The sequence below is a fragment of the Alosa alosa genome, chromosome 17 (genome assembly GCF_017589495.1).
Source record: "Alosa alosa isolate M-15738 ecotype Scorff River chromosome 17, AALO_Geno_1.1, whole genome shotgun sequence".
NCBI classification, from domain to species: Eukaryota; Metazoa; Chordata; class Actinopteri; order Clupeiformes; family Clupeidae; genus Alosa; species Alosa alosa.
This window is the reverse complement of record NC_063205.1, coordinates 12670699-12682969: the sequence shown is the minus strand read 5'-3', so window position 1 is coordinate 12682969 and position 12271 is coordinate 12670699. Positions and strand designations below refer to the sequence as shown.

Below are 12271 nucleotides of genomic sequence, written 5' to 3'. Positions count from 1 at the left end.
AAAGCATGCCTCTATACCACACAGGAGTGATGGGACTGCACAATGCTTGTGTCAGGCAGTAAAATACATCAATTCAACAGAAAATCCCCACAATGCACCCCAGTTACAGCTAAGAAAGTGGCATTATTTGGAATGTGAATTTCACGTGTGTGTTGCAGTGTCGGCCATGACAGTGTGTCTGATTGAGTCTAACATTGCTTTATGGGCTGTCACGCACACATGTCAGTGTTAATGCCTCACAAATGTTGCAGCAATTCATGTCAATTCAATGAAATACATAACATCACTGAATAATTATCTGAAGTGCATGATTTTACTCAGTGTTTACAAAGTAGTCGTTGGCTTACTCAATTTGCTAAAGCCATTAGTAATCGCCAGAGAGAAAAACAAACAGACATATAGCTCATATAGCATTCTAGTTCTTAGCTTTCACATGTTTTATGGTTAATTAACACAAAAGTATACGTTGTTGTGCATGTTAAGGCATACATTATTGTTATGCAATTGATGAAACCTTAATAGAGAACACTGAAAGACAAATAAAAACAGACAATACACAATCATACATGTGAGTCGGCTGATGAAAACAAACAAACTATTCCATTTATTACCTCCGGCATGAGCGCTGTTTTCAGCATTGTTTGTTTGTTTGTTTGTTTGTTATCTGTCTGCCTGTCTCTCAGCAGGATTATGACAAAACCTTGAGCCTGATTTTTATGAAACTTGGTGTAGGGGTGTAGCAGGGGCCAAGAAAGAACCCATCAAATGTTGGAGTGGATCCAAATCACGGTGTGGATCCACAAAATTATTTTCCACTTTCATTAACATTTTGAGACCAGTCATTTGGCCTTGGCCTTGGCCTGTGGTCTGCGCTCTCTCTCTCTCTCTCTGAGTCCCCTTCTAGTTAAAAAATGTTTTTGTTTTTCTTCAAAAATCCCTCTCCAACCCCCAAGAGTTGTCTCCTGTGCCAAAATCATCACACACGGAGCTCAGTCGATATAAAAATGGCTTTTAATTTTACACCCAAAGCAAGAATGCAATGCCTTGAAACCAAGGGAATGCTAAAAATACTGCGAGTAATGATTTTTTTTTATCTTCACTAAAGTACTTGATGTTGACTCGTGAAGCTGCAGACATGGCATGTCCCTGTTTCACTTTCGCAGTTGCTCCAAGAAATCCGTCGATTGTTTTGTGTGTGTGTGTGTGTGTGTGTGTGTGTGTGAGCAACATTCATGGGTTTCGTAAGTGGACTGTTGTTCTCTTCCTCCTTTCTTCTGATTCAAATCCAAAGTGTAGGCACTTACACTGGCACAGGAAACTTCTCAAAAGATCATGTTTGTTGATATTTTTTTTAGAATTGCAGCGACTGACTAGGTTCAAATTAACATTTAATTGGACACCACTTATTTAAACTATCAATTTCAAACAGCTCTGCTATGTCAAAGTCCTTAAAAATCCCCCAAAGATACATATTTTTGCACTTTATTAAGCATGTGTGCATGTATGTGTGTGATTGCAATAGTCAGTGATTGTGTGTGTGTGTGTGTGTGTGTGTGTGTGTGTGTTTGTGTGTGTATGTGTGTCTGTGTGTGTTGATACGAGAATACTCTGCCTTATAACTCACACCAGCTTACTGACTGGCTATAGCACAGTAAATGTTTCTGTTACATTTTTTTTTTCAGGACAGAATATATAACAATTCTTATAGCAATGAAAAGACAAAATTTCTCTCTTTAAATAGAAAAGAAGATATATCTCATCAAAACTTTTACACCGCCATTGTTGTTGTCGTCTATTCTACAAGGGAGTTTTTTTTTTTTTCCTTTATGAAACGGGTGGTGTCTAACTCGTCTATGAATGCACAGCACAGACGGTATTGCTCAGGATCACAAGGACTGTTCCACTACTCTTTAACACATTTAACAGTCACAAGAGACAAAACTGGCTTCTTAGATCAACCCTGCAGACAGTCCGAGATGTGGCTCCCAGATTTCAGCAATGGCTCCCCAAGCCGACGCCACAGTCCTTAGGCCCACTGACGCAGAAAGGTTATGATAACAGAGGTTTGAACTCCTGTTTCTGTTCCTTTTATAGTTTTGGCCACCAACAATCCCACGATAAAAGTACATTTGCAACTGGTTTCCTGAAATGTCAAAGTTTGCCATGACAAAAACAGGGACGTTGTTATTTCAGAGAGTAGTGGCAGCTTGTCCTTCAATGACCCTGTCCTTTTGGCTGTGGCTATGAGAGTTTTTTTTTGTTAATTGATGTGGGTAACGCATCGTGTCTCTCGTTTATTTTAGAAAGCGTTGTCCGACACGTTTATGACTGTGGCTCTCACTTCCTCTGCGCCTGGCATGTCTTTGCCCTCCACCCAGAGCCGGGTGAAGGGGGAGTGCAGTGCCGCTTGCGGTGCCAACCGAGTTGTGGACCGGCACTTGCGCAGGTCTCCGTAGAGTTGCTGGTTCCCTAGGTGCACGTAGATGAGCAAGCAGGCGACCGACACGGCGGTGAGGAGCACGCCGAACACACTGATGACCGCCACGTCCCAGTGTTCGGACGCGAGCACCGCAGCGGCCACCGCAGTGGCCTCGACCTTCTTCGTGGTGACGTTGATGCACTTGGACCTCTGCGTGTGCAGCACGTTGGGGATGTCCACGCACACCTTGTACTGGGTGGCTGGAGAGAGGTGTGTCAGGTTGTACACCTTGACGTCGGACGGGACGCGGGCGGTGAATGCCACGGTGGGGTTTTTCGTGCCTGAGACGGTGAACCACTTGATGTTGGGCGCCAGGCTCCCGTGGGACGCCTTCCAGGACACCAGCACCGAGTTGGCCTCTATGGACTTGATGTCCACATTGAAGGAGCTGTTTGCCGGTTGCGGGAAATATCCGTTAACCTCCACCGAGACGGACTTCAGGTCGGCACCAATGAGGTTGTGAGCCACGCAGGTGTACAGGCCGGCCTCGCTCTCTGTGATGTCGTAGATGTCGAACGTCCCCTCGGGGTGCATGTAGTACTTCTCGGTCACGGTGTTGGGCAGGACGCGCGTGCCCGCCGGCGTGATCCAGTAGATCTCCGGCTCGGGCTCGGCGAAGGCGCGGCAGTGGAGTGAGACGGCACTGCCGTTGGCCACGCTCAGGCGCGCCGGCAGGCTCTCAGGCGAGATGAGCGGCAGGCACGTCTCGGTCATCTCGCGGAAGTGCACCTGCCGCACGCGCTGGCCCTCGTACTCGGGTGGCTCCGAGCAGAAGAGGTAGTCGGGCTGCATGAAGCGCACGCGCGTCCGGTTGGCGCTCATCCAGCGAACCACGCAGTCGCAGCGGATGGGGTTGGAGTAGAGGCTGACCTCGCGCAGATTGGGCAGCGACTCCACGGTGACCCGATGCAGGGCACTCAGTGCGTTGCCGTTCAGCATGAGTGTCTCCAGGCGTGGAAGCTTCCGGAAGGCGCTCGGGTGGATGTAGGACAGCTTGGGGTTGTTGGTGGCCTCGATCTTGGTGAGCTCAGGGAGGTTGTCCAGGGCCAGGCTGTCGATGGACACCAGCTCCGGCATGCTGTTTATTTCCAGCTCCTTCAGGTGCGGCATGTCCACAAAATCACCCCGCTGGATCCGACCGATCGGGTTCTTGTTCAGGTCGAGGAACTTTAGGTTCTTGAGGTGCCTCAGGGCCCCATGTGGCACCTCGGGGAAGGTGTTGTCATAGAAGGAGATGCTCTCGAGGTTCTCCAAGCCGGCCAGAGAGTTGTCGGGTAACTGCGAGAGGTTCATCCTTGTCAGGACCAGGCTCCGAAGGTTCCTCAGGGGCCTGAAGGTCAAATCGGGGATAGTGGGGATGGGGTTCTCGCCTATCATCAGGATCTCCAGGCTCGGCGTGGACTCGAACCACTCGCTGCTGATGGTCCGGAGCTGGTTGGAGTTCAGGTGGAGCCGCAGCAGGCCGCGGAGCCCCCTGAAGGCCGCCGGCGAGATCGACGAGATCAGGTTGTGGTTCAGGTAGAGCTCCTGAAGGCTCGGGAGGCGGGAGAGCGCGTCATCGGGCAACGTGCAAATCCAGTTCTCCTCCAGGTGCAGCGAGAGCAACTGCGGCAGACGACCCAGGTCCAGGTCGGCCACGGACGTCACGTTGTTTTGCGACAGGTCGATCTCGGACACATTGACGAGGTATTCCAAAGGCCGGTCGACCTTGACAATGTTGTTCGTCTGCATCATCAGCACCTGCGTGTCCGCGGGTAGTCTCTCAGGGACCTCGAAAAGCCCCAAGTCGTTGCAGTCCACCGTGGGGCCCTCTTTGTACACCGACGTCGGGGAGAACCAGGGCCGGACTTCACACACACAGGACTTGGGGCAATCGACTCTGGCCACAGAAGCTGGAACAAAGGCCGCCACAGCGAGCCCCATTAACAAACAATCCACAAGCCACACGTCCTTCATATTGGCCCACTGCCCTGCACTTCAGTAATTGGTCCTTGTAGATTAAGTGGTCCGCCTTCAAAAATAATGGATCATTGGTTTGCAGTGAGGGGTGACGATTGCTTGCACCCGTGAGATTCCCCAGGGATTTTTGGGTTGGTTGTTGTCTTTTTTTCCCCCCTCTTTCTTTTGCCCTCACATGCAGTGAACCCGATGTTAATTTTTCTTGCTGGGGAATGGGTTTCAATTTGGAGTTAAGATCACACAGACCAGGTTACAACAAGGGCAGAAGGTAGAATAAAAACTAAAATCTCTGCAGAGGGGAAACAGTTCCACGGCTATAATGAACGGCAATGTTTAATCCTCTCTTTGACTTCTGCGGAGAAACATCTGCTCCTCTCGACGTGAGCTGCCATTGTCAGTCATAATCCATTTCCACCTGAAGAAAAAAGGAAAACGACAGAGAGAGTGACGAGAGTGTGAGATGATAAAAAAAAATGAAGGTGACTGGGGGCACATCACAGCAGTCAGATTAAAGCATATTGACATTTACCAAAGTCACATTAAAGCACGTTGATATACGCTGGCATTTATATTGCATGGGCCCAGCCATCAAGCCAATGATAGTGTCCTTGACCTTCTCTATCTTATTTTGGGATGTAGCCACCGCCTGCCCCCACCCACCCCCTCTGCTATCCCACCCCACTGGTATGGCATTAAATGGTTGTATTATCGTGCTGGCTTTTCGTGTGATGTTACGGCAGATGTCTTTTTTGCTCATGAAATTTACTTGAAAGGCAAAGTTCTTAAGGCCGGTGAGCGGGTCGCGCAGCTGCTCTTTGATCATTCTTTCTGTGCTCTGTTTTTTTTTCTCTAAGCTGAATGAATCATATGCGAGAGAGGGAGGGCAAGATGGGAGAGAAAGAGAGAGAGAGAGAAAGAGAGTGGGGGGGAGGCAGGAAGATAGAGAGAGAGAGAGATGGAAAAAGCCTCTTTTATCACATATCACTCCTGTGTTTCAAGCCTCTCTGCCTTTGTTTTGTCTTTTCCCCTTCGTCAATTAAGCGGTGCGTGGTGTGCGGTGTGCGTGGCGTGCGGTGTGCGTGGCGTGCGGTGTGCGGTGTGCGTGGCGTGCGGTGTGCGTGGTGTGCGGTGTGCGTGGTGTGCGGTGTGCGGTGTGCGTGGCGTGCGGTGTGCGTGGTGTGCGGTGTGTGTGGTGTGCGTGGCGTGCGGTGTGCGTGGCGTGCTTTCTTGTTCTCCTCATGCCGTCAAACAGTGTTTTTGCCCCACGTTGCTCATCAACGGCACCACAGCGGAAAAGGCAGCAAATTACAGAGCATGTGCAAGAGAGGATGAGAATGAAAGAGATGGTGTGAGAGCAAGAGAGAGAGAGAGAGAGAGAGAGAGAGAGAGAGAGAGAAGAGTGAAAGAAAGTGGGCTAGAAATAGAGCAGTAGAGAGAAAGGGAGGGGAGGTGTGGGGTGATGGGATGAATGAGCAAGAGTGAGCGAGAAAGGAAATGATAGAGAAAGTGAGAGGATGCCAGCAAAAGAGAGGGAGAGAGAAAAAGAGAGATGAGTGGCAAAGAGTAAGGGGAGAGAAAGACAGAGAAGAGAGATTGAGGAAAAAGGGGAAGAAGAGGGGGAAGAGTGTGAGGAAGAGAGAGGGAGAGATGCTATGGAGCTTTTCCATCTTTCATCTCCATATCAGAGCAATGGACTAGAAATGGAGAGGATGAAGGAACCTACCCTCCCACCCTGATTCTGTTCACTGAGGGTTGATGAGTTCTGTACAAAGAAAGAGGGATATCTGAATGGGAGAGGAGGCCCAGTGTTACAGTAACTCCACTTAGAAATGAGAGTATGTGTGGTGTGTGTGTGTGTGTGTGTGTGTGTGTGTTTGTACTGGGAAGAGATTTGGAAGCATGGTTCTTGCAAGGTCTGGCTGGCTAATCTAAAACATGGACTGGCAAATGAACTACTGCAGTGCCAGTAGTGTGTGTGTGTGTGTGTGTGTGTGTTAACGAAATGAGGGTATATTGGCACAGGCCAATTTGGTACTTCTGTTCAGCATCTACAGTCATGACTGATAGCACTCTCATTCCTTCCTTCTTTGACTTCATCTCATTTTCATTCGGTAATATGATCATCTCCAACAGCTTCAGCCCTATGTGCTGCTGATGATTCTCTCTGTATAGTTTATAGTACTGTTATTCAAATGACTTAAAGAATGGCTTCATATACCTAAATGTCTTTTTTTCTGCTTTCGATAGCTTCTCCACAATTTTTACAGTCTTGAGATGATGATTCTTGTGGTGATGGTGATGAGGATGGATGTGTCCAATGAATTTATATTACAGTATACTACTCTCTTATTGGACTATTGGACAAGAACCCTCTATTGTATTAACTTTATTCAAATTACTTGAATCTCAGATGATCTAAGATGACGGCTTGTCATGATGATGATGATGATGATAATGATGATGATGATGGTCCTGTGAATACAGAAGCATGGCTTATTCCTTTTACTTTCATCTTAAAGGGGTGGTTCAGGATTTTGGACATAGGACCTCATTTCCAAGTAAGCAAGTGTGATATTTATCAGTGGAGACCGCTTTCAACACGTTTCATCCAGTCGTTCTAATTGCAGAGTTCGCAGGTGCTAGGCTAGCGCAAGTCAACGGTATGTGCTAGCCTGCCACTAAAAACAGTCTTACCTACTCCAAAGGACAGCCTAGCACCTGCAAACTCTGCAATTAGAAGGACTGGATGAAACGTGTTGAGAACGGTCTCCACTGATAAATATCACACTTGTTTACTTGGAAATGAGGTCCTATGTCCAAAATCCTGAACCACCCCTTTAAGAAATGCTTACTAGTAGTAGTTTAGTACACAATGAGTCATATCATGAAAGGGTCCATGGATTTCCAATAAGCACCAATGTGCAGTTTTTTGACGTCAATATTCTAAATACACCTAAAGAATTAGTCATCAAAATGGATTCTGCACACCTTTTATAAGTATATATACTCTTTTGATCCTGTGAGGGAAATTTGGTCTCTGCATTTATCCCAATCCATCAATTAGTGAAACACACTGCGGTGAAGCACACACTAATCCCAGCGCAGTGAGCTGCCTGCAACAACAGCGGCGCTCGGGGAGCAGTGAGGGGTTGGGTACCTTGCTCAAGGGCACTTCAGCCATGGCCTACTGGTCGGGGTTCGAACTGGCAACCCTCCGGTTACAAGTCCGAAGCGCTAACCAGTAGGCCACGGCTGCCCACTTTTGCTCAATACATGTAAACATTCAGATATTCAACTAAATGCTGTTATTTATTCCATTGCTTACAATGGCTGCTTTAAACGTTCAAGCCCTTTACTGTAAAATGTCATTACATGTATTTTAAAATGTCATTCATCTTCTTCAGGCTCGCGTTCAGAAATGAGGCATCACAGCAGGGGTGCTAGCACCTCGCTAACATTGACATAAAAAAAAACAATTAATAAAGAAATATAAACCCTTATCACCAGCTTCCAGGCAGGTTTATGTTTATATAAGCAGACACATGTGCCTCTCTTATATTCCATTCCACCTCCCAAACTAAATAAAACCACAAAGTCATCCATATATTCTCTAACTGACCTTGACAATATTGATTTACGGATTGATGACTGACTGTATGGTGGCCTATAGTTGTATTCTGTAACCGCCCCCACCCAACCCTCCCCCTTTTCTATACTGGCTTATTTACCAAGTCAAAGCCATGTGATAAATTCCCTCTTGGAGGAGTAATTGGTTGCTGGACTCCTACATTGGTTTTCTTAGTGGAAACACCCTGGCTGTTTGCCAGTGCATCTTGGAGGCAACGCCTTCTATTAACATTCAGGTCTTGCGCTGACACTTGATGAAAATATTACACATGCAATGGTACCTCTGTGTTTTCCCATCTTTCACATTATCATAACTCTTCTGTGCATTATCAACCCTACCCCCACCCCACCCCACCACACCCCCATCACCCCCATCACCCCCACTCCCCTGCCCCCCTCCCCCTCCCCTCCCCTCCTCTTCCATTCAGACAAGGTTAGGCTATTTTGGGGGAGGCCAGATTTCTCTCCACGGTACATGACTTCACATTACCAAACGGATTGCTCCATTTACTCGGCTCCATTATGAGAGATGCACGCGGAGGCCACACCTGAGCGAGTCTCTGCCGACGGCCCTGTCTTAGACCACAACACTGTCAACACCCTCGCAAGTGGCTCGCGATCAATGCTTCGAACCGTCTAGGGAGAATACCACAAATTTGTAAGTCCCAGTCACACACTGAAAACTCACCCTTACTTGTACTCACTACTTTACTTACACAGTTTAACTTTAATATTAACCAAAAGTGAATTTCATATTTTTTTTTTTTTACTAATATTAGAAATGCACTGTGCTTACATGTGCAATTCATTATTCATTCATGTATTATTCACAGACAGCATTTAAATGCACAGACTAAAAAGTGCAGTTATTATTAAATAGACCTAAGGACATATATAAAGTGGGATCTATGATCTGTGCACAGGTCATAGCCATTGACTGAAACGTCACTTCTGTGCTTGCTTGCATTTTCTGTCAAGGTTTTTAAGGAGTGACTGTCGGTATTTTATTACACATTTAAAACATCTGCCCAACGTTCTGCCCATCATACACAAAACACACACACACACACACACACACACACACACACACACATACATACACCTACACACACTTTTCATATACTACACATTTAATACATCTCTGAAGCCTTGCCCTGCCTGGCAGTGGTCAAAACCACAGCTGCTGCATTTTTTTCTTCTCAACGGTGGTTGATATTCTGTGAAACAGGAGTCAGAATAATGATATTTAATTCATAGTTCTGAGGTCTAGGGGCTGCTTCTCCCCACCTACACATGCTCCAGGCGATGCCTGCGAGCCTGAGTCTGTCTGGGTGAATGGGGCTCTGCGCCGGGATAAACTGATTCAGTGATTTACTGTCAAGGCTTCGGGAACGCTGCAACAGCATCAGGCAGCTCCAGTGTGCTTTATTTCAGCCAAGAAAATGAATAGCCTGGGATGGTTAGCTCATATTAAATATATGACACGGAGAGAGGAGGAGAGAGAGAGAGAGAGAGAGTGGTGGAGGAGGATTAAAGAGAGGAGAAAAGAAGTGTGTGCTTCTACCCTCCATCTCTCTCTCTCTCTATGTGTATATGTATCTCAGTATGTGTGTGTGTGTGTGTGTGTTTCTGAAAGCAAGCGTCTATTTGGCCTCTGCTAATTAGCATTACTGGAAGAAAAGAGGGGGGGGGGCAGCGATGGAAAACTCAGCAAGGCCTAGTTCTGTGGAGTGGTGAGAAGAAAGGGAGGATAAGGATGACCCTGAGGCTCCGATACTCTCTGAATCGCCACACACGGAGGACGGGCACGTGAGCAGGTTTCATGAGAGGTCAGGAGTGGACTCTTAAGAGCCGCTTCACCAGTGCCAAGCTTTTAGGGTTTTTTTCTTCTTCTTTTTGTTCAAAAAGGCCCAAAAAAAACAAAACAAATTCATTCCCCCAAATGCCTTTTTCTCTCTCTTGCCCATCCTTTTTGTCTCTGCTCTACATTTCCCTCCCTCTCCTCTCACCCCTCTCTCTCTCTCTCTCTCTCTCTCTCTCTCTCTCTACCTCTGTCAAACTCCCCTTTACTCCACGGCTTTCATCATTTCCTTGGATATCACACCACTCTGCCCCCCCCCCCTCTTTTCTCTTGTTGCATTTTAGGTCAAACACTGTCTCTTTCTCTCTCTCTCTCTCTCTCTCTCTCTCTCTCTCTCTCTCCCTTTTGAACAGGATGTTGTTGTGTGCGAGCAGCGCGGCGGAAGCACCCCCTGCGGTGAGGCCCCGACCCGTTTTCACGCTGATGCTACCGCCGCCGCTGCCACTGCTGGCTGCGCCGTTTGGATATAATGCACTGCTGCACTCGCCCCCTCGGAGAGAACAATCCGACACCGCGACACCTTTTACCCACTATGCAACCCCGCTCAGGTTCCTAGTGTCCAAAAGCCCCGACAGGCATTGGGCAGAGGGAGGGAGGGGGAGAGTAACAGAGTACCTCGCCAATGGGCAGTGGTCTCACGGCAGCAGCATATTTATTCCAAACATGAAAACACAGAGAGACAGACAGACAGACAGACAGACAGACAGACAGACAGACAGACAGACAGACAGACAAACAGACAGATAGATAGATACTGTAGGTATACAGTATACAGTATATACATACATACATACATACATACATACATACATACATTCATACATACAGAACATACATACATACAGTGAATAGAAACAGATGAGATTAATCACCCCTTACCCGGTTACTGCACTAAGAACAACATGAATCCTGCTGATGAGGTAACAGCAGTGCGGCTTGTAAAAGGAGATTGGAGGTGGATGTGGGAAGAGCGATTGGCAGTTTAAGAGAAAATGCCCGGTGGCTCACTCAGACAGAGAGAAATACGCTTAATACGCCAGCCAAATGGCACTCTAAGATGGATGCGGCTAATCATGGGCCCGGTGCACTGCAAAGCACAACCGGCTAAACAACAAGCATCAACAACCACAACAACAACAACAACAACATGCTTATGGTGGGAAGTAAAGGTCTGATTCTGAGATGCAGGCGGTGGCCCTGGTCCTCCCAGGCTGAGTGTGAGTGAGTGTGAGTGTGTGTGGGTGTGTCAATGTGTGGGTGGGCAACTCAACTAAGAGCTGAGAGTGATTGTGAACAGTGGCTAGGGAAGTTTACAGCTCATGGCTGGTAATTCAAGGAAAACTTGATTGTGTGTGTGTGTGTGTGTGTGTGTGTGTGTGTGTGTGTGTGTGTGTGTGTGTGTGTGTGTGTGTGTGTGTGTGTGTGTGTGTGTGTGTGTGTGTGTGGTTCAGTACAGATTTGTTGTTTATTTTTTCTACTCTATGTTTGGGCCAAGCAGTAAATCCCTGTCTGGGGGGACAGACTCGACAGAGCCTGCACTGATTTCCAGATGATTACTTCGGTGTGTGTGTGTGTGTGTGTGTGTGTGTGTGTGTGTGTGTGTGTGTTGTGGTGTGTGTGTTTGCATGGGCTTGAGTGTGATTGTGTGTGTGAGAAAGAGGGAGAGCAAGAAGGGGAGAGAGGGGGAGAGAGAGTTGAGAAATGATGTATGTGGTGTGTGGTCAGAAGAAAATATGTGCTCTTACAATACATGTGTGTTTGTGTGTGTGTGTGTCTGCAGCTCTGTGGGGGCTCAAGGAAGATTTTGTTTTTGCCTGTCCAATCAAGATAACCAAACCTCTTCCACCAGCATCATTAATGCAAGCAGGTTGGGCAGATGGGACACACACACACACACACACACACACACACACACACACACACATATACACACACACATGCAGACACACAAACACACACACACACACACACACACACACACACACACACACACACACACACACATATGCAGCAGTAAAACACAAGCATGTACACAGACACAGATTACAGTGGAATAAAAAGAACGGAGAACAAACGACAGGTCAACTGAGGAGAGCGCTAGAAATGGTTCAGTTGGGGAACTGAGGGTGTAGTGGGAGGGCAGCAAATGATAGTGTGTGTGTGTCTGTATGTGTGTGTGGGGGGCAGTTTCTAAGTGTATATGAGGGGGGGGTATTATATGTGGGGCTACTGGGAAAGGTGAACTGGCTGGTTAACAGGAGAATATTGCCTCTCGGTGGGGGGCAGGCGCGAGACTGCCGTGGCCGGTACAGCTCAGGAGACATAAAGGTCACGCGTAACGAGGA

General features: G+C 47.4%; 1 protein-coding gene across 1 annotated transcript in view; it reads right to left on the bottom strand.

Annotated features, from left to right (window-relative positions):
* Positions 1-422: 422 nt before the first annotated feature.
* Positions 423-12271, bottom strand: part of LOC125310933 (leucine-rich repeat neuronal protein 3) — an 18110-nt gene continuing 6261 nt past the window's right edge. Inside the window, exon 2 of the mRNA XM_048268734.1 lies at positions 423-4853. Within this exon, the coding sequence (XP_048124691.1) occupies positions 2300-4435 (2136 nt within the window). The 5' untranslated portion in view covers positions 4436-4853 and the 3' untranslated portion in view covers positions 423-2299. The remainder of the gene's footprint in view (positions 4854-12271) is intronic.